The sequence below is a fragment of the Astatotilapia calliptera genome, chromosome 1 (genome assembly GCF_964374335.1).
Source record: "Astatotilapia calliptera chromosome 1, fAstCal68.1, whole genome shotgun sequence".
Classification (NCBI taxonomy): domain Eukaryota; kingdom Metazoa; phylum Chordata; class Actinopteri; order Cichliformes; family Cichlidae; genus Astatotilapia; species Astatotilapia calliptera.
Genome location: NC_137422.1, coordinates 10,329,392 through 10,352,276, shown reverse-complemented (window position 1 = coordinate 10,352,276; position 22,885 = coordinate 10,329,392). Strand labels below are relative to the sequence as shown.

The 22,885-nt window shown below is 38.7% G+C and overlaps 1 protein-coding gene across 2 annotated transcripts in view; it reads right to left on the bottom strand.

The window, feature by feature from the left end:
• Positions 1-22,885, bottom strand: part of luzp2 (leucine zipper protein 2) — a 149,408-nt gene that overhangs the window by 21,745 nt on the left and 104,778 nt on the right. Inside the window, exons 6-7 of one of the 2 annotated variants that reach the window (XM_026161602.2) lie at positions 17,492-17,554; positions 2,587-2,649 (exon numbers count right to left, since the gene is read on the bottom strand). In XM_026161602.2, the coding sequence (XP_026017387.1) occupies positions 2,587-2,649; positions 17,492-17,554 (126 nt within the window). The remainder of the gene's footprint in view (positions 1-2,586; positions 2,650-17,491; positions 17,555-22,885) is intronic. The other variant, XM_026161611.2, reaches the window with a different exon arrangement.

The window sequence follows — 22,885 nt, the reverse complement described above, 5'->3', positions numbered from 1 at the left end:
CCAACAAACAGCAACTACAATCCCTCTCAAGTGTATTAAATTTTAGTGAGTGGTGATGTGACTGATTGATAGCTTTTGGTAAGCTTTATCAACTTGTGGTGTGTGGTGCCTCGATGAGTGTCCTGAAAAAGCTGGGAGGCTTGGCATGTTCACTGATTTCATCTCATTTTCATGTCAGTTTCTACCAGCAAAGTGGTTATTTTAATGATGAACATGTCTGTCAGTTCTACCACTCAATGGGGCGGTAGGAACTGTGTTTAAATCCTTTCTGACAGATGAGTCGTATAGTGACTCTCAAGGACAGAGCAACAATCAGTCCTATGGGTTTTCACTGAAGCCAGAGAGTCAGATCTCACCTTTAGAAGTTCATGTAGTGGGAGTTTTAGTCAGATGGAGTCTTAAGGTAATCAGGCACAGTTCATGGTCACAAAGCTTTGTAAAAGCCTCATAAAATCTCTTTGTGGCAAATTAAGATATTCATTAATACACACTGGAATCACACATTTTGCTCACAAGTACATTTTTTTAAATGAGGCTCAATATTAGTTTGTTGTCTAAAAGCTCTAAATCCTATGTGCACAGCTTTATAGTAAAGGCCATTACATCCATTACAAAGAGCATCATCAGTGGATAGTCCTTTGAGCTCTGCTGGCGCAACGGCACTGACCCAGAAATGCTGACTTTCAGGGTTAGTGCCCCCAAGTCTAGGGCTTCATATTTCTGTGCTGAGTCCATTATAGAGGTGTGGGGTCAGTGGGGTGCTGTCCACTGGGCTAGATGAGGCGTGTGACGACATCTGTTTTTTCTAAGCTTAAAAAGAAACAGCTCTGGGGGTAATTTTAGTGTCGCAATGAAGAGTACACTGTGAAAGCTTGAATATGGCTCCTCTGCCACAAATACTGTCTCGTAGGGAAATGCAGGGAAGTCGCTCTCTTTTCTTTTAATACTTTTTTTAGTAACATGTTTATGAAAAGCGAGGGAAACTGTACAGCTTATACCTGAGACAAGAGTTGCACTAAAAATGCTGGCTTTTTTTCCTGGTACTCTAGGTTACTCTAGGAAACATGCTGTAGCATTTAATCAATTTGCATTTTCTTGTATTTTACTATGAAAAACAAGAAACTAACTAACTAACTAACTAACTAACTAATTAACAAAAAAAGGTATTCTTAAGCTTTCATAAATGTAAGTTTTGGGGATTCTGCTGTATCTAATCTTGCAAATTTGTTTTCTTTGTTTCTTTTTTTTTAAACCAAGACATTGTGTTGCAAAAGGCACTTTGATAGGGTACAACAGCTGTCATAACCAATTCAATTGCCTCCTGGTCAAGGTGCCTTGACTGACATCCCCCCTGTGATGCTGATGACATTTCTGTATCTTGAGTGACTCTCCTCCACTTCCCCCTCCTTTGGCCCCTGCTGGGCTTTTGATCACAGCACATGGGGAATACAGATGAGTTTTTCAGGAATAGCCAGAGGGATTGGACGTGATGCATTTCTCCCTGACCTTTCCACCAGAGAAAAAAAGCAGCCATTTCTGTCATCTTCGAAAGATGACTGTTTTTACAAGATAAAGAGAATGATCAAATTAGCCTTATCTGTCTAATGCTGCAAATCACTACAGACCGTAATGTTTTAAAGATCCACTTGAAATGTTTGGTGACATTGAGCAATAACGTTTTAGTTTTTTTTTGTTTTGGATGACTGACTGATGCAATTTAGAGACAACGATTTACGAGCAGTGACACCAAGCAAACAAGTCGATGCATCAATCATTCAGAGACTAGAAATAGAACAAAGAACAGGACATCCAGGGACAATATATTCAAGTGTAGGGCTAGAAGCATAAAATTCTATCCTCGAGGACAGAGTCCTTTTTTTATTCATTTATGTCTAACGTAGCTTTAGCAGTGATGTGTTCAAAGCATCAAAACATACACATAAGAAATGGCATTACAGGGCATTGTGGCAAAAATGTCAACTGACATTTTAACACCACAAACAAGGCCTGAAAGGTCAGTCCTTGTACCAGTAAATGCCAATAAATATTATGTGAGCGCTCAGATCCCAGAACGTTTAGTCCTCGCAATTCACAGGGCAATGGAGTATGTACGGGTGGGCAATAATACGCAACACTGCCACTGTTTTTATTGTGCTTGCAGAGGAAGTACGTGAGGAAGAGGCACATATCTGATTCCCTGAAATGGGTGTTACCCCTGAAATGTAGAAATACATGGTGTCATCTGTAATTTTGTCTTGAAGGTTCCCTTATATGATCTAATGCATAATTCTGTATCAACTTCATCCACTGCTGTCCAAACCATTTATCCACATACCACAGAAGATTAAAGAGGATGGGGTGAATCTTGCAGAGGTGGAAACAGAGGACGAAATTTGGTATGTTCACTAAGAGCTGCCGGATTGACTTTGCCGTGTGCTGCTTTGGCTGGATGGAAGTTTATAATTGCAGCCTGAATTAATTAGAGCCCCTTCTGTGATGGGATCATCCTTTGAAGGCGGTATGAAGCACCTGTTTACCCCTGGTCTGGAGCTACTATAAAGCCACCCACCTTCAGTTTGAGCTTACCTTAAAAATTAAATCCTTTTTCCCGTACCGCAGTTCTTTCAGTTGAGCCTGGATTTTTTTGGACTGCAAGAGGAAGATAAGGAAATAAGTGTTAGCTTATTCAAATAGCGAAATTGGTTTTAGATCACGTAGCAGGATTCTGCCAGCTGCAGCAGAAGACTCCTTTGTGAGCATTCCCTAGGCAAAGCTCTGGCTTAAAGGAAGGCCCTACTGAGAGGGAGAAAATATCAAATCTACCCTTCACTGAACTGTATAGTCCACACAATGATGCCGTCATGCACTGGATTCTTGCCCACTGTCTAAACCTGAATTCTCACTCCCACTACACACATTACTGCCACCATCGCCACACACGTGCAGGTTCCTCGGTTGTGACAGCGTCTCGCCCGCCTTCAGTTAAGCCACTCACACAAACAGAGCACTTCTTCACTGCCACCCCCAAACATGCCTGACATTCACTCTGCTGCTCCACATCAGTGGGCACCTTGAGCACAGAGACTGTACCCCAGATAGCTTGATACATGGCCATCCTCAAAGCTGCTCATGATGTGAGTGTGAACACTGAAAGCCTCCACACGGGATAGAACAGAGCGTTACTCTGAGAGTCCTCAACGAGGCTGAATGATGTTTTCAGAGCACAGGTATTGTAAAGCCTTTTGTGATCGGAACCAATACAGCATGCTATGCAAACAGAATTGCTTCAACTTGAATCCTAAGGAATTGAAGTTTTAAACATAAAGATTATTAGGTTAATAATTCATTTTAATTAACCAAGCTTTAATATTCCAGATCCTGAGAGCTTTTCTTTGTATATTTGTGTCTCAGCCTTATTTATCTCTACATTTCCTTGGCACAGACAGGTGAAATGTGACATGAGGTCTAATTTTCTTTTACTAAAGCACACTGAACACAATGCCGAGGGAGAAATTCACTTCACAGGGTTTTGTGTACAAACACCTTTGCCTTTATATATGAGATTCTTCATCTTATTTTTTTTCCTCCCCAGGGTGACTCCATGTCCCAGGACACCTCTCACTGTTTTGTGTAACTGGATTCAAAAACTGCATCCTTGGGCTCCACATGAAAACAAGATGTTAGGTTAAATAAACACAGAGCAAACTTTACAACTGTGTCTCACAGACGTATGTGATTTGAAATTATTCAGCCTGTATTTTTCTCCCCCCTGTGAACCGGGTCATTAAATAAAATGTTAGCAAATTAATTTTATTTGCATCGGTTAAGTGGAGCTTTTTGAGATACTCACCGGTAATAGAATGATTCACTTTAAAAGGCCACAGAATCATATGCTGTGGAGTATTAACTCATAAATGCAAATATTTGAATGCACTGCACTCTATGAATTGCCAAAGCATTTTTTTTCAATTTTCTTTTAGTCCAAATAAACTATGTGAGTGTCTCCTGTGGTCCAATTCTCAGCCTATTTTTAGGGACACTGAAACATTGAAAAGCCTTTGAAACATTGTTAAGCTTTACAGTTAGCAGGCTAGTTACCTTGGCTACTAAGTAAGGAATCCTGTAAGCCACAGTAATGGGACAGAGCTCTGATGTAACTGAAAGAGACTTTTCAAAATATATTTCCATTACCTGCCTTGATGGCATATAGAGCCCTGGTGAATGCGGGAAGTTATGTGCTTGACAACAATGACCTTGAAATAAAGCCAAAACTCAGAAGAGCAGCTGGAGCCCATCATTCACTATTTAATGAAAGAAAACCACACATTTGTTTGATTCTCAGTGTAACAGCATTTTCAGTTATACAATAACTATTCAATATTTTGAAAAGCAGATTTCCCAGCAAGCAGTTTATACCCCAAATCATCAGTTAAGGTTAACTTTGTCCAAACTGTGTGTTCAGTCGCCTCCATAAATGTTAAGATTTGGACTAGTGGGAGGCCACTTTAGAAATGCCAAATACTTATTTATTATAATGTTAGAAAAGCCATGTTTTTTACCTGGAATAGTATGGTTTGTGTGCTTCAGGTCGGGGATGACTTGATTTCTCACGTGTAGGAGTATCTCGAGGGCTTGTTTTCAGGTGGGGGTAGAACTACGCTAGAGATTGACAAGTAGATTGGTCCTGTGTAGGCATTGAAGCAGACCCTACACTATTGTGGGGACTAGAGACCTGAGCCTGAAGGTGAAGTTGTCGATTTACTGGTTCATCTACACTGCTATCTTCACCTATGGCCATGATCTGTGGGATATGGCTTAAAGAACAAATAAGACCCATGCAGCAAAAATCAGCTGGTACCATGGGATTCTGGGATACCCCTTAGGGATAGGGTCATTTTGAGTTGGAGTAGAGCTGTTGCTCCTCCGCTTTGAGTAAAACCAGTTCAGCTGTTATGGTCGTGTCCAACTGAGAGAAGACCCCAGGGCAGGCCCAGGACAACAGATTACATCTCTCAGCTGGCAGCTGGCCTCGATACCTCACACCCACCCAATAGAGCTGGAGGTAGTGACTGGGGAGAGGGAGGCCTGAGCAGCTCTGCTTAGACTGCTGCCGCAATGAACCATACAAAGATAAGTGGTCGAAAATGGATGGATGGCTGGATGTTGTAGCAATGACCTGCAACTGAGACAGATCCTGCAGACCCCCAGGCAGTATGTTTTGCTCCAGTATGCTTTGATAATTTTATGATTTCACTGCGCTCTGCACAAATTCAAGCCACTGTGAGCAAGAGACAGCAAATGAACCCTGTACGGATGACTATGCTTCCTCCATTCACAGTGAGGAGATGTCCTCCTTTAACTGTCTATTTTTTTGTGAACAGAGATGAGTTACCAAAAAAATGCATGTAATTTTGTTACAGCTGTCCAAGTGTAATTACCAACAAACACTGTGAATTGTTGATATGCATATTAGTAAACTCCAGTCAGTGTTTTCTTTCAAATTTACTGGGCTTTCTTATATGGAGCTTTCCTTTATGTGTTATTTCTCAGGGTTGGCTTGTATACAGTTTGAGTTTTTGCTTGTTTCTGTCACCCAACATTTGTCCAAAAAATATTAAACTTGATTAATAAATTCCCATTCTAGCTATTCTAGCTTGTACCTTGACCTCATGACTGTTATGTTCATTTCTTTTTCCTCTACTTTGCTTTATTCTTTGGCAAATTTTGGCTCGATCCCAAATGAAAACACATATTTTCGCATTCAGCCATTTTAGTAAAGCAACCAAAGCACTTAATCAAAAATGGATGGAAGGCAAAGTACTTTTGATCCACTTGATAATAAAGTGGCTAACTTCAATTTAAAAGTAAACCAATAACATTGTCTCTTATCGATAGTTGTATAATCCATTGGATACTTTTATGAGGTATTATATACAAATAAAAATAAGGGTACAAAAGACCCAATAACATGGATGAAATTTAAATTTTATTTGAATCAATTTATTTTAATCTCTTCTGCTTGTTCACAGTTTAAATATAGTGAAGTGAAGTCATCATATTTATGTTCTTTTCCTCCAATAACAAGATGCAACCAACCAACACAGAGCTACTCAAAACCATCCACTAAGAAAAGTGCAGCTCAGTCTCATTTGCCTTGTCTTTAGTATATTTACCTTTTGATGGATAGTTTTGAGGAAGCAATTGGTTTCTTTAAGAGCTCAAACTTTACAGAAATCATTTAACTTTTCAGATTTTTTAGGAATCCATGGATTTCTTGTGAAGGGAGCAGCAGAGCATAGTGATAATGTTCCATGGATTTATTAGTACGAGGAACATTTTTCTCATTATACAAAGTCATTTAATCTGTCATTAATATAAAATACTTAGTGCAGCTATAAATAATGTCTTTTTTTCTTTTTCTCTTTTTTGCCTTATCGGGCAAATGAGAAAATGTGTTTGTATGCATGTCAGTATGCTGATGTCAACACACAGCTTTTACTTTGAAGGTGAACAATCACCATTTGTGGTTTGCATCTAGTGAATGTTCGCAGAGAAATCAGCGTCAACCATACAAACTATGGGGAACCACAACAACCTACAAACAACTTAAGCAATCACAAGAAGGTTTTTTGTGCAGGCTACTTTTCTGACCCAGTAACAACCCCCAAGAAGCCACTCACCACTCTAGCGACAAGAAGTTGCCAAGGGCTTACTAACCAGGAATTCCTAATCAATCTCTAGGCGTGTGTGACTGAGACCTGAGGCACAAAAAAGGTGAAACGACACCAACATATGACAGATAAAGTGTTCCGGCATCATCATCATCATACATTGTAAGTGCAGTTGCAGCAGGAACACAGCAGCGTCACAGATTTGTCTCCTTTTGCACTGAAACAGATTGTCCTATTTGTACAGTGTGTATGGCTGAAGCATGCTAGCTGGAGCAGAACGGAGACTGGCTCCGAGCCAGAGTCGTACAGTCTGAAGCAAACATGTCACTTCAATCCTTCCAGTCAAGGTAATCTGATTTATTCAGTGTAGATATAGAGATAAAAATTTATTTTTTTATTTCAAGATTCTGCTCTTGTATGCTCCCTTTACACAAATCAGTTGTATCGTAGGATATATCACCGAAGCTAAAAACACCCATCTCCCCAAACGAGGTTTTATCAAAGAAGCCAAACAAATCTGCTTTCATTTCTGATTTGGTAAGGAGGAATTCTAATATTATATGGAATTTAACTTCATAAATCACAGCTTCAGTGCTCATTGAGAGGTTAGAATGAAAAACTAATATTTTAAGACTTAGAGATGGAAACAAGGAGCAACAACAAGGATGTACATGATGAGACGTATATGAGTGACACAGCTGTTGATATCGCATGCATATAAGGTAAATGGTTCTGGCCAAAGCACAGTTCATACCTGATTACACAAAAGTTTAAAACAGTGATACTGATAAATGGCTATCACACAAACATGGTAACATCAACCTTAAATAATGTAGGAATGGCCTGCATGGACTTTTAGTTTTGCTCATGTCGGATTTGCACACATGTTATTAGAACAACTCCACAACTCCCTCTCTCACACACACACAACCAAAGTCTAATAATGGATGGAAGCAAAAAGCATTTATTAAAATAAGGGATGCTTCATTGGGAAAGACTCTGATATGTTTCCTAGCTCATTAACTGCCACAAAACACAGAAGATGACGATGGCACACTGCTCTATTCACAAAGCCCCGTAGAATTAATTACATGAGGCCATTCACCTTGAAATCCTTCATTACAGGAAATCCTCCCAAATCCAGCATATTATATCTTATCTGCATATGTGAGGTTTGGGTTACTCAGTGCTTCCATTAATCCAAATGTAACAATGAAAGGTAATTCGAATGATAACAGGGCGGAAATATGGAAGTGTAACAACATCCGTCATCCAAATAATGACACCATAAATTTGACAGAATGGGAAAAAGGTGACAAATTCGTTCTGGTGAGGAAAAGATGTGCAATGGATTAAATCACATCTCTAATGTTACGTGTCAGACTCCTTTACCGAATGGTCTTAACCTTGACACTGACTCAAGTTTCGTAAGCTATCAGATGTTTCCCCTGAAGATATTACTGTCTGTTTGTGGGAAGGTTGCATGACATTTTTCCAATGAAATGGATAAAAAGCAAATAAATAAATAAATACATTTCTAGCTTTAATATATAACAGACAACTGAAGCTTTTTGGTATTGGTGAAGTTAACCCACTGTTATATGACACACCATGACAATAATGAGAATTTAATGATTGTATTTTCAGTGTTTTTGAAAATCAACAATAAAAAAAAATCTTATTAAATTCAATTTAATACCATAAAGGTTTATTTACAGTGGGGCAAAAAAGTATTTAGTCAGCCACCGATTGTGCAAGTTCCCCCACTTAAAATGATGACAGAGGTCAGTAATTTGCACCAGAGGTACACTTCAACTGTGAGAGACAGAATGTGAAAAAAAAATCCATGAATTCACATGGTAGGATTTGTAAAGAATTTATTCATAAATCAGGGTGGAAAATAAGTATTTGGTCACCTCAAACAAGGAAAATCTCTGGCTCTCACAGACCTGTAACGTCTTCTGTAAGAAGCTTTTCTGTCCCCCACTCGTTACCTGTATGAATGGCACCTGTTTGAACTCATCATCTGTATAAAAGACACCTGTCCACAGCCTCAAACAGTCAGACTCCAAACTCCGCCATGGCCAAGACCAAAGAGCTTTCGAAGGACACCAGGAAAAGTATTGTAGACCTGCACCAGACTGGGAAGAGTGAATCTACAATAGGCAAGCAGCTTGGTGTGAAAAAATCAACTGTGGGAGCAATCATCAGAAAATGGAAGACATACAAGACCACTGATAATCTCCCTCGATCTGGGGCTTCACGCAAGATCTCATCCCGTGGGGTCAAAATGATCATGAGAACGGTGAGCAAAGATCCCAGAACCACACGGGGGGACCTGGTGAATGACCTGCAGAGAGCTGGGACCAAAGTAACAAAGGTCACCATCAGTAACACACTACAACGGCAGGGAATCAAATCCCGCAGTGCCAGACGTGTTCCGCTGCTGCAGCCAGTGCATGTCCAGGCCCGTCTGAAGTTTGCCAGAGAGCACATGGATGATACAGCAGAGGATTGGGAGAATGTCATGTGGTCAGATGAAACCAAAGTAGAACTTTTTGGTATAAACTCAACTCGTCGTGTTTGGAGGAAGAAGAATACTGAGTTGCATCCCAAGAACACCATACCTACTGTGAAGCATGGGGGTGGAAACATCATGCTATGGGGCTGTTTTTCTGCCAAGGGGACAGGACGACTGATCCGTGTTAAGGACAGAATGAATGGGGCCATGTATCGTGAGATTTTGAGCCAAAACCTCCTTCCATCAGTGAGAACTTTGAAGATGAAACGAGGCTGGGTCTTCCAACATGACAATGATCCAAAACACACCGCCCGGGCAACAAAGGAGTGGCTCCGTAAGAAGCATTTGAAAGTCCTGGAGTGGCCTAGCCAGTCTCCAGACCTCAACCCCATAGAAAATCTGTGGCAGGAGTTGAAAGTTGCTCGGCGACAGCCCCAAAACATCACTGCTCTCGAGAAGATCTGCATGGAGGAATGGGCCAAAATACCAGCTACTGTGTGTGCAAACCTGGTAAAGACCTATAGTAAACGTTTGACCTCTGTTATTGCCAGCAAAGGTTATGTTACAAAGTATTGAGTTGTATTTTTGTTATTGACCAAATACTTATTTTCCACCCTGATTTACGAATAAATTCTTTACAAATCCTACCATGTGGATTCATGGATTTTTTTTTTCCACATTCTGTCTCTCACAGTTGAAGTGTACCTCTGGTGCAAATTACTGACCTCTGTCATCATTTTAGGTGGGGGAACTTGCACAATCGGTGGCTGACTAAATACTTTTTTGCCCCACTGTATATAGTGCAAAATCACAACAAAAGTCATCTCAAGGCACTTTATATTGTAAGGCAAAGCTCACACAGTCCCCTGTGAACAAGTACTTGGTGACAGTGGGGAGGAAAAATGCCCTTTTAACATGAGGAAACCTCTGACAGAACCAGGCGCAGGGAAAGGAAGTCATCAGCTGTGACTGTTTGTGGGTGACATACTGTGGAAGTCTAGTGTTGGTACATGGTCACCTGATCCAGCTCCAACTATAAGCTTTATCAAAAAGTATCGTTTTAGGATTAATATTAAAAGAAGAGAGGATGTCTGTCTCCCAAATCCAAACTGGGAGTTTGTTCCACTTTTACATATTCTACAAACCACAAGTAAGCATGCAGTCTGAGGTCAAAGTGCTGTGTTGGGTGATATAGAACTACGAAGTCTTTAAAATTAGGAGCTGATTATTCAAGATGTTGTATGTGAGAAGAAGGATTTTAAATGTGATTAGCTTACAATTAAATACAGTAAAGTCAGATTTACTGAAACTATTCTAAATCAATTTAGTGCAAATGATAACACATCAATGAACTGTTTTTTAATGAAGCTCAGGCAAATTGAGTAACACAGCCAAGAGTCTTATTAGCCCTATTAACCCTCATAATATTGAATGGAGTTGTCTGCTCCTTGTGCCCAGATGGAAGAAATGAGTTTGGATTAACTGATCAACTGACTTGGCAGCACTCTCACATACTCTGACAATTATATTTGTTATTTCATAGGAGAATAATATTAAATATAAAGCCTGGTGTCGCCTCAATATTTAAGAAATGCATATGATGGCAATATTATCTAATACAGTGCAGGAAGCCTCAAAACCACAATTCCAAAATCCAAAAAATTAAGAAAAAAAAGCCTATATTTGTTGAGAAAAGTATGTTCCCCAAAGCTAAAGCTGAAAAAGTCCATCAATCATTCTCTGATCAGAGGATTAATAAGCTACTGCTTTGATGAATTATTACTAATTTTCCTTACAAAAATGTAAACCTGGCACTAGCCTCACCACTCGGTACTGCTAGGTTTTCATGTTATGCCACAACTCAAAATGCCAAAAAGAAGTATTAGTTTTAGCCGTAAACCACACACGTCTTCTCAACTCAAGATTCGATACAAGTCTTTAGTCAAGAAAAACGAAAAGTATTTTGTTCTAAATCAAGGGCTTTCCTTTTACACTAACAGCAGAAAATACATGGCTGACCACTTTGTTAGGTACATTTGTTTAACTACTGATTAGATATTTGGTAAAGCAAATATCCAATCACTGAATCACATGACAGTAATTCAGTTGATTAAGGCACCTACAGACATGGTAAAGAAGATGTAATGATGTTCAAACTGAGAATGGGAATGTAGAAAAGTGATTTACTGTAAGTGACAATGTCTATCTGGCCATGGTGTGGTCTTATTGGTCTGGAATATTTTTTTTTAGAAACTGCTGATGTACTGGCATTTTCCCACACAGCCATCTCTAGGGTTTTACAGAGAGTCTACTGAGAGCAACAGCTCTCATATTTAAGACGTCAGAGGAAAATGACAAAATTGCTTTTAAGCTGAAAGAAAAATAACAATAACTCTAGTTATGACTCATTATAACCAACATATGAAGAAGAGCATTTCTGAATGCACAACACATCAAACTCTGAAGAAGGTAGGCTATGGCAGCAGAAGACCACACTGGGTGAAACTCATGTCAGCTAAGAACAAGAAGGTACGGCTAATAATTCACAAGGGCTCACCAAACTTGAACTACAGAAGATGCTACAACCTACCTAAATATTGCTGCTGACCAGTTATATCCCTTTATCTTCTTAGCCATCTTCTGATGGCTAATTCCAGCAACATAACCATGACACAAATTCATGACATGGATGTGGAGTCAATAACTCTGCAGGAACTTTGTGCTGCTGTCAGTCATGGACCAATTGCTGAATTTATGCCACAAATAATTAAAACAGTTCTGAAGGTAAAAGAGTGGCCAATGGAGTGTTTTTTTAAATAGATATTTTTTTCTTTTCTCTTTTCTCATTCCTTTCTTTCCTTTCTTAATATAATACTTAGCTTGTTGATGATTATTAACGAATATATAAGTACAAAATCACAAAATTTACAGTAGGGAAGGATCATGTACATATGCATGCAAGATCATGCATCTCACTAAAACCCCTGTGGTGCTGTTAGCATGTAATTTGAAGTCTTTTTGGCTCAGTGGTTTTCACAGCAGCACATGGATTAAGAGCATACTGTAGCTCTTGCTATGCGAGGTGGAGGATCAGCCTCACAAAAAAATATGTACAAGTTAAATCAGCTTTGTAAAAACGATTACCACACCAAATGAAATGTATTCCAATATACAATACAGTAATTCCCAAGACTCCCAGTTCTCAAGATGAGAACAAAAATCACACAAAAAGTCATGCTCCTACTTGCTCACACAAAATCCCAAAATGTATCATGTGAAAACAAATGGAATTTGTTCCTAGAAAGTTTATCTGAGACCAGCTGAAAAAAGGCCTAATCTCACTTCTTGGACATTGCTTCAAAGAATTGATTTAAGATTCAAAGATGCTATCACAAGCTATCACAGCAAGGAAAGAAAATGAGAAAAAAAAATCTCTGACTCAGTGCTTTGAAAAAAAGAAAAAACCTTAACTTGTCATGGTCCTGGGTCTTTTGACCCAGCGTTTTAAGTTTGAGTTTATTTTGTTCATTAGGTTATCTAAGTTCATTTGGTTATTAGACTCCTTGTGTTTTCTTCCCCTGTATTTAAGCTTCCCCTCACCCTTCGTGTTTCATGCTGAGTGTCTTATGTTATCAAGTTTGTATTATTATGCCTAAGTGTTTCTAGTTATTATTTTCCCCTCGTGTTTCCAACCATGTTAAATCTCCCCTGCTCTTCATGCGTTTCATGTCTGTGTCTTACATTGTCAAGTTCTGGTTGTCGTGTCTAAGTCTGCATGTTTCCTGTTTTATTTTGAAAAGGGGTCTTTTGTTCTGTGCTCATGCGGTTAGTTTTACTCTTGCCTGTGCATCATTATGTTTATCCTAGTCAGCTGTTTCCTCATGTGTCTCCACTTCCCTTAATCACCTGCTGTGTATTTAAGTCCTCTATTTTCAGTGTGTGACTGTCAGGTCGTCTGTTGTCCACGCCATGTTTCCGATGCCATGCCATGCTTCCAAGTTTCTTGTCTAGGTTTTTCTTATTGTTTGTTTAGATTCCCCAGTTTAGGTTTGTGTTAATTTTGCTTCAGTTTGCCTTGCCCTTTGTTTGTACCTTTTCTACCAGCCATATTAAACGGCTCGCCTTTTGTTAACATTTCAAGTTCTGTTCCCTGTTCCTTGGAGTCTGCGTTTTGGGTCCTTTTCTCAATTCATACAGTCTGCCCTCGCCAGACTGTGACATAACTAAAAAGGTCTTTGAAGATAAAACCATCATTTCTAGAGACAAATTACATAATGTTGTTCAGTGTTTATTGAATGTTTTGATGTTTTGGGTGGGTATTCAGATTCATGTTTTGCATAAAACACTGTAAAAGGCAATAATTATTACAAATAATCAATAATAGAATAATGATTCTCTATAGGAAAAAAACCAAACATTCAGTATTATTCAAAAGTCTTGAACCACACATCAGTTTAATTGAAGTGGTCTTTGTCAATAGTCCTTCATCCTTTTTGAAGGTCTTTCAAAGTTCTTCTTTGGACAAGTCCTTGTAGCTGACCATTTTTTGAAGAATGTATCTGTTGTTTGTTAAGCCACTTAACACTGACCTACGAACCCATTCAAGCAAAAAAGACACTTCAAGCTTTAGACACTTTGTTACTAGCAGCCTAGTAAGAAAGTCACATTAAGACCAAAGACAACATAGTATTGAATACATGAATCAGTACTTTTACACTAACAAGGTAAATTCCTAGAGCTATCAGCTGAAAACTTGGTAAACGTATCTTTGCATGATATGCACTGAACCTTCAAAAAAATCTGAGGAAACTGGTCAAAGGAAGATGCGGGAAGCTTAAAAACTGATCTACGGCAGACGTTCAGTATCTAAAAGTCATGTGCTTAAGAAATACAGAAAAATGCTTCAAAGACTTGACACAGGACATGAGAGATGTATCTGGCCCTTCAGTTGGTCCATGTACTGTTCATTGAAGCCTAATCAGATGTTGCCTCAGTGAAAGAGTGGCTGACAAGAAGCCATTCATAAGGAAGAAAAACAGGGAGGAAAGGCTGAGATTTGCCAGATCACATAAGAACTGGACAGAAAATCAATGGCAACTAATCTTATAGAGTGATGAATCATTGTCAATATGCATAAAGGAGGATAAATGAGAAGTATAGCAGTGAGTGTCTACAGCCATTTATGAAACAGGATGAAGACTCTCTCAAGATTTGGGACTGTGTTTTGGTTAGTGGTGTTGGGGACCTTGTCAAATATAAATTATGACCCCAAAAACCATTGGGTTTTGATCCAGCATGCAGTACCATCTATTGGGAGCAGCTTAATTTTTCAGCATGACAATGATCCCAAGAAAGCCACCAATGCAATAAAGGCATACTTGGATAGAAAAACACACAATTAACCACTATCAGTCATGGATTGGCCTCCCGCAGAGCCTGGCCCTCAACATAACTAAAGCAGCGTAGGGCCATTTTGACAGAGAACAGAACAAAAGGCAGACAACATCCAAAGAAGGGATTTAAATGTCCTTCAAGAAATCTGGAGAACTCTTTCTGAAGACTACATAAAGTCAGACTGTTGAGGGATAAAGGTGATTACATCAAATATTGTCTTTGACAGTAGAATCTTCAAAACTCAGTTTTTGTCAAATGTACTGTATTACCATGTATCCCTGCTCACGCATCTTAATCAACTGATGTTCCTATTTCCCATTTTTCTAGGAAAATATGGTCATAAGAGCCTTAAGTAATGGCTCAAGAATATTGCCCTGCACTGTATATCAGAATCTAAACTCTCTAAAGATACATTATGTTTGAGGAGGCGTAACTTTCTTGCCACTAGAAAAAAAACTTTTAATGATGTTGTTCGCAATTACCTGTGGCAATTTGTTTTGTAGCTTTAGAGTCTATCACTTTCTTTCACTTCACAATCATTACAGTGTGATTGCAGGCTCACTCTATAACCCTTTAAACATAAATAACTTTCTGGAAGAAGGCACATGGAACAATGTTCTTCTCTCTGATTTACTCCTCCATTTAAAGTCTCCCAAAGGAATTGAAGACAATGACCTCCATCTACCTGTGGTCAAGAAAAGTCTAGTAGCGATTTGTTCCCTAAAGATCTCAAAGCCTCCCAGCCTTGATAACAGATCTTCAGAAAAAAAATCCAGCTGGCAGAGACTGGAACTTGGAATTAAAAAGGATTGAGGATGGGATATTATGGTATATTAACTACAAGCACATAATTTATCACCATTTTGATGACTGCCTTTGGTGTTGCATGAAAATTCTGGCTCAGTATAGCGAGTGACCCACAACTTCAATCAGTATCTCTTCATTGCATTTGTACTCTGTCCAACACTTCCCTGAAGTGTTATAATCAGACAGGCTGCATAGTCAAATGTGCCATCAAACAACTCAGAGTTTGAATATGTGATGATGGCTTGGATCAGCTTAAATGGTGAAATGTCAGGGATCTTTAGCTGGAAGATTTGTAGAAGGAAAAGCGCCTGTAATGTTAAACATCAATTTTCTACATCTCACTAGGGACTTGAGAATAACCTTAGTTTTGGGGCTGACTTCGAGGTCAATGAAAAGCTCTTCAGCACGTAACATTGTGCAGTATGATCTTTTAGTCGGTTACGGCTGATGGTGTTCAAGACATATGTGTTCTGCCCCCCCCAAACAACTCTGTTAAGCTGTGTCGGCTTATTCTGTGTTAACCACATTGCAGGATCAGAATTTAATAATTCACACTCTCAAGTGACTTCATTCAGTCGGTCAAAAAATAATAACACAGTTGTGGTGACAGAACTGAGGCATGGGAAAGGCAAGTGCTTCCTGCTAAGCTATACTGTTCTAACATTTGTTTGACTAAATCCACTCTGTTATCAAGTATACTCACTATTCAATCTGACAGCCTTGCAAATAAAACACAATTTTCAAGAAGGTGTTAATGTTCAGTGTTTGCTGAATTTAAGCAATGTTGGACAGATTGATACAAGTTTGGAGGAAGCATATTGCAGTGCTATGGAGCTTTGACCTATTATACAGACAGCTGCTTCCCTTGTGAAATAGAAACATTAAGATTAGAAACATTTATGTAGAAAAAGTAATTACGTTTTTTAAGGGTAGAGATTCTAAATTTGGTAGACTAATTCTTCTCAGTTTCCATACTCATACCTTCCAGGGTGGATAGCTGCCCTGCCATTTTTACCTGAAATTGCTCTGTCACTCAAAAAGCTTCATAAAATCATCTACAGCACTGATCAAACAAGTCTCATGCTGCCTTTAGGGAGGTTTAGCCTAGGGTCTCTTTCTCAAGAAAGCCTCCATCCCCACACAGAGTCAAGCTGTCATGTCAGTGCACTAAGGTAGTAAAAATCTCAAGTCATCCTACATACTGTAGCCTGACTATAGGAAAAGCATGGAATCACCAGCTCTACAACTGCATAACTATGAACCCCATAATTACACAATACCAACTGCACTGACTCGAGCATGTCAACAGGATGCCTGTAGGATTCGCTGCCTTGTAAGATCCTGCATGGCTAGATTACAGCGTGTGCACTGGCCATCAGGAAGGCAAAAGTGACAGTTCAACGCTCAGCTCAAGGGCTCACTATGGATGTGGACCTGATGGACACTGCTGACTGTAAAAAAAAACTGAAAGCAGAGCTGAAGAAGAGGAAAAGTGACAGCAAAAATGACACAGACCAAATGCACTCAAAGCTACTCTCACCACAACCTGAGTTTCTCAGATTGCACTGCACAGCCATCAAAAAGCTTGCACTTAGAGACAAGTTGTTCTGAGATTCACTGGACTGCCAAAACAAAGATTTTGTGCTTGCACGCGCTTGCGTGTGTGTCTGGGTATGTTTATGTGAGGGAGTGGGAGAGACAGCGAGAGGGAGACAAAAATGGATCATTTCTAACCTTTAACTGGACCTTTATAAATCTTTCACCACACACAGGTCGCATCAAGAGTTTTCTTATTACAGCAGCAACTAATGAACTAAATGATAAGCTAAGCCATAGATAAAACACAAACAAACAAACAAACATGTATTTTTTTCTAATATATCTTAATATCTTAATACTTTGCATTGAATTAAAAGCAATCACATTGCATTTCTCAGTTATAGCACTGTTTATGCTTTGTTAAGACTACTTGCTCGCACTATGTCTGCATTATGTTACAAACTGCACTCTTTTCATGAACAATAGACAATTAAATAGCTGGACCTGAATATTAACTATGCACGAGGTGAAACAGAATGCACTAATTGAAAATTCTTACCTCCTCAGCATAGGCATCACAAAGTTTATTCCCCGAGAGCAGCTTGTTTTTCAAGCTCTTGTTCTGAAAAAAAGAAAACACAAAAGAGGTAATGACATTTGCATCTGCCCTGTAGCCTGCACTGCATGTTGCTTTAGCATTTTTGGTGCTGTATAAAAAGCACTATTGACTCAGTGGGCATCAGTTTCTCCAGCTGGGCAATTGACTATATAGGAGCCCTCGCAGCAAGTGCTTGGTTGCCTCTTGATTTCAGACTTAAAAGCAGTCAGGAGTGGCCTGTCTGACGATCTGAGAGCGCACTCTGGCTCGCAGGCCTCTTAAAGGTCAAAAACGTAGCTCAGGGCAAGACCCCCACTGAACTTTAAGCATGATCAGTAAAGTCTTAAAATCATTTGAATGGTAGTAGGTGGAGAGATGCTAAAGTTTGGGTCATGAGCTGTTGGCGCCAGTTAACATCTAAATCTGGAGACAAGTGAATGATTCTGTCCAAACACACAACACCTGTAACATCAACTTAGGTTTGATGTATTAAAACCAAATCTATAGATTATTAACAAACGTACATTCAATTAAATGTAAATTTAAAGAAAAGAAAAGAAAAAAACATAACGCTTAATTGGACAACTTCTGCAAAGTGCAAGGGCAGCAGAAATTATGCAATGTGCTTTGTCTTGTCTTGCAAATTCAATTTCTTCATTTACAAAACATGGTTGAATCCAAATAGCAATTAAAAAACATTTATAGTAAAACCCATAAGGTTTGTGGTTTGCTGTACCCAAGAGCTTTTTCTGTGAACTGAATCTGAATAAAACTATAGATGTATTTATGTATACACTATACTTCTATAGGTGTTCTGGGAATTTTTTTACAACATACTTGAGCAAGGAGATTTCAAGAGAATCAGATTCTTTATACAGAAACATTTATTGCAGCCAGCTTTGAAATAAGGAGAACAAAACTATGACTTTTGTTGAGAGTGTTGTCATCCAGTGCCGATGCCGGCTTTTTTTTCCTCTCAGAGGGTGTATTCATACTGATCATACACATTTATAAAGTCTTCATGCCTGATCATATATTCAAACAAGGTTAACACAGCTCCTTTGCCGTAAGTATTGAGGAGGAGTAGGAATGCTATGTATGCCGAGCCTGTCTATTCTCGCATAATTATAAAATTAGAGGAGAGAGTCTCCACTCAAGCCTTAGGGCCTTAATCATTATATTCTTTCGAGAAATTCCACTCTCAATGACCTTTGAGACCTTTCCGAATGGAGAGTTTCACTTTAGTCAGAAAATCCTTACAATATGTTTAAAAGGAAGTCTGCACTGACACAGTCAGGGGAGATGTAAAGACAGACGGGAATATGGCTGGAAAGCAATAACAGCATTTGATAAGAAGGGAATTTCTCTTTTTTAATTGGCACTGATCTGGTAATAAGATCGGTCCTAAACCAGCTTAATGCGTAACCCAAAGTAACCATCAAGTTTTCCAGATGACCCAGTCGTCCAGCATCTGCAGATAGGAGAAAGTTTAGACTGTCTCTAATGTGATTAAAAACCAGACTGTCCGCAAAATGTACTGCGAAAAGCTACTTGGTAAACCCAGTATATTTATAAGAGTTATATTTATAAGTGTATACAAGCAATTGGTTTGTAGAAAGGGAAGACTCCAGCTTCAGCTTGTTTTGGGGATTTATTTTCCAGTGGTTACATTTTTACCATTAACTTCTGTGCAATAATGCAGCATTTAAATAACTAGCTAAAAGAGAGAATAATCAAGTGAGCGGACCACAAAGCCTTGAAATATTCAGATGTCACCTCATTGAGTTGACCACGAACTCCATGAATTGACCACATGAATGTGAGGACATGTATCTGACAGCTAAAGCTTGGCCTAGAGTGGGTCATGCAACAGAACAAAGATCCTAATCACAGCAGCAAATCGACAACAGAATGGGTGAAAAAAAAGAATCAAAGTGTTGCAATGACCCAGTCAAAGTAAGACCTTGACATGTAAATGAAATGTTGTGGCAAGAAGAAGAGTCGTCCAAATTTCTTCCACAATAATGAGACAGAATAATGAAGTTGTACAAATAATGATTACTTAAAGTTATCGCTAACTACTGATAAATTAAGTTATTGCTGCTAAGGATGGTTCTGTAAGGTACTGAATCATGGAGTGTACTTAGCTTTTCACAGGACTGTTTTGCCCTCTTATATAAAATGATATATACTTTATTTATTTCAAAGGTTAGAGCAGCCAAGCTAACACAGCTTAAAAGAATAAATACTATATTAGAAATGTAAATAAATACACAAAATAAGGAGCACAATAAATTAAGACATAAGAAAAAGTGTAAAAATAAGTGAATATGGATATTTTTGAATGACACAGGTAAGACTGTCTGTATCAGTCCTTGTTGGAAGGAAGACAAAAAAGGATGTTAGACTGTCCAGATCCATTTCTGATCCAGTGCCACTCATAACATTCACTTGACCTCTGCATCAGTTGACTGAGTAATCCAAACAGTGCGCCGATCCAAACTGAATTAAAAGGGAATCCAAACAGCAAAAAGAACGATGGAAGAAAATTTCTTCTGCAAGTATGGACACATTTAGCAGCTAGCAGCCCACTACACGGCCACAGCACCCTTTTTCTGACATGCCTGGGATTACACCACTTTTCAGTCACATCTATCACAACCACATTTCTTCTTACCTCTCAGATTAACGTCCCTGTTTGCAATCCCTGTCCTGAAGCTATACAGTCACACTGTGGTTTTGGAAAGTGAGTCTCGATGAAACACATCAAAATAGGCTCACTGTGTTCCCTCTGGACTCAGAACTGCCAGCACGATCAGCTGGTGAAAATTCAAGAGTATAATACAAACAAGCCAAAAACCAAAAAACCAAAAACAAAACATGGGTAGACATGCTAAAATTGGAAAGACCAAAAAATAACCATGAAAAAATGACTTTACCCGAGATAATCATTAAAGTGAACCATAATGGAAATTACTGTGAAAGGCTGTAACTTACCACAGTGCCAGGAATAAAAGCAAAAATATATATAACATTGTAAAACATAGTTATAGAAGTGTGTGTGGTTATTTTTTCTCATTTCTTTAGTACCAACAGAGCTGTGGGCATTGTTTTGTTGATCTCACTGCAGCACCATAAAATGTTCAAAAGTGTCGAGAGTCGAGTAAATGTATCGTTCTAATGAGAACATCATTGTGGAATTTGTTTGGATGGAAACTTCTATATAACACCGACTGGGGATGTTAACCAGCAGTCAGATTTGCAAGTAAGTAAGTTATGGGTTTAAAAAGTGACCTTTGGGGTAAACATACGTATGTATTATAACCATTTAGTGTCCGGTGCCCATATAGAAACACACAGAGCTGTCAGCATGTAGATTCTGAATATTGCTTCTACCTGAAGAAATATCAGTGTCAAATTAGTCTAATGTCAGCCCCAAGCAGAAATTGCCCTTTGACATTACATATAATTATGTGAATGCATCTATTGTCATGAAGTTCAGTTCCTGCAGGTGGGACACATGTATCACCAATAAAACTTTAATCTGCAACTTAAAGCTTTAAAGTCTGAACCATAAAATTGCCCAAAAATTCAAACTGCTTTTAGAACCTTCTGACAAAAATGTTGTGACATCCAAGTATTTTAATTTTTTTTTTAATGTATTTCTTGAAAATGTGTCATGTCATGCATCAACTATGATATGCTAGGCCTTAAATATTACTAAAAATCACATACGCAGGGCATCAATAATTATCTGGCCCAATATTTTCACAGTCAAACTACAGATCACTGTGTACCTCACTTTTTTTTTTTTTTACATAAATAATATTGGATAAAATAATTCCCTAACATGGTGCTGTATTCAGTTTGAAATTGAACATGCAGTACATTCTGGACTTTCCTTTTATTTATTTTTTATTTATTTTTAACACCCACACCTGCACAATGTGCTACACACTCCAGTGCAGACATAAGATGCACTCTTAGCTGAGGTAATGAGTTGTTTTGTGACTCGGTGAAGCAAAGCTGACCGAATATCATTTCCACACAGTGGCACCTCCTTTCACCACTACAGAAGGACCACCTTTTGAGGACATGTAGAACTGGCAGCCATTATAAAATGTGACGTAGTTAAGCCCCAGGACACACTCAGAGAGAAAATAAGATTCTCTGGAGCTTATACTGTATGTCACAGTGCATTAGACGAAATGAAATGCACCATGCTGCACATGGCATAACGTGTTATTCCCGCAGTATTGTCAATCTGCAGGCCTAAAAATAAAGTCAGTTTTTTTTTTACATGTTCATGTTGTTAATATTTTAATTTAGAAAAATGCAACAGCATCCGAATAAGTGTATTGCTCCTTGACTAAACGAGCACATTATGTTTCAGAATTTGCTGTCAAGTTTAGTGCTTTATTATTGCAAATAATTGTATAGTCAGTGATAAAATGCAATGCATACAGTAGTATAGGCTATCACAGCAACCTAAAGGACTTTAGCACACAAACACACACATAAAATAAATTCCCATTATTCAAGTCAAAGTTATTTTCGCACATTATAAAGTGCTGATATGCTCACGGGCACTAAGTGCTGATATTTACTGTCCATCTAGGTCAACTTTCATACTACTCAACAGCCATCAGTGCAGCATCCTTTTAGCCTCAGTGCGAAGCATCAGAAACCAAGTCTTCCGGAAACACATTTTGTATTTCATCTCAGTCGAGTTGTTCCCAAATTGACACTATGGAGTGTGAATGCAGTGTGCATAATAAACTGGCATATTTCATATTTATGTATCAAACACTTCCAAGCGGTGCATTCCACCCAGCCCTGCAAAGTTTAAATAAACTAGGAAAAGTGCATTGCATTTAGGGCTGACATTTTTATTTCAAACTGGCCGTGGCGTGCACATTGCTTGACACCACTTACAAGTGCGGCGCTGTTGTCATAACACATTTCAGCTTAAAAGGTCAATAAGATTCATTGTTAATGGCAAAAACAACCCAAAAGGACAAGATGATTCTGTGGCATCAGTGTTTTAACAGGTTACATGTCATGAAAATATGCCTTCATTATTTATGTTGATTACCGTGCCTGTAGAAAACAAAAATGCATTCACTGGCTCTGTCCAACTATTAGTTATGCACACTCTATCCTGTAGAGGTTCATGGTAGCTGGAGCTTATTTCAACAAGATGTGAGGTATGCCCTAGATACTGCAGATAGTCAGTCACTAAGATGAAGAGACGGACATCCATTAACCTCCTGAGACCCAAACTCTTCCACAGCATGCATTTTTAATTTCTCTTTGATATTTGGGCATATTGGGGCCCAATGAATGTAAAAACAA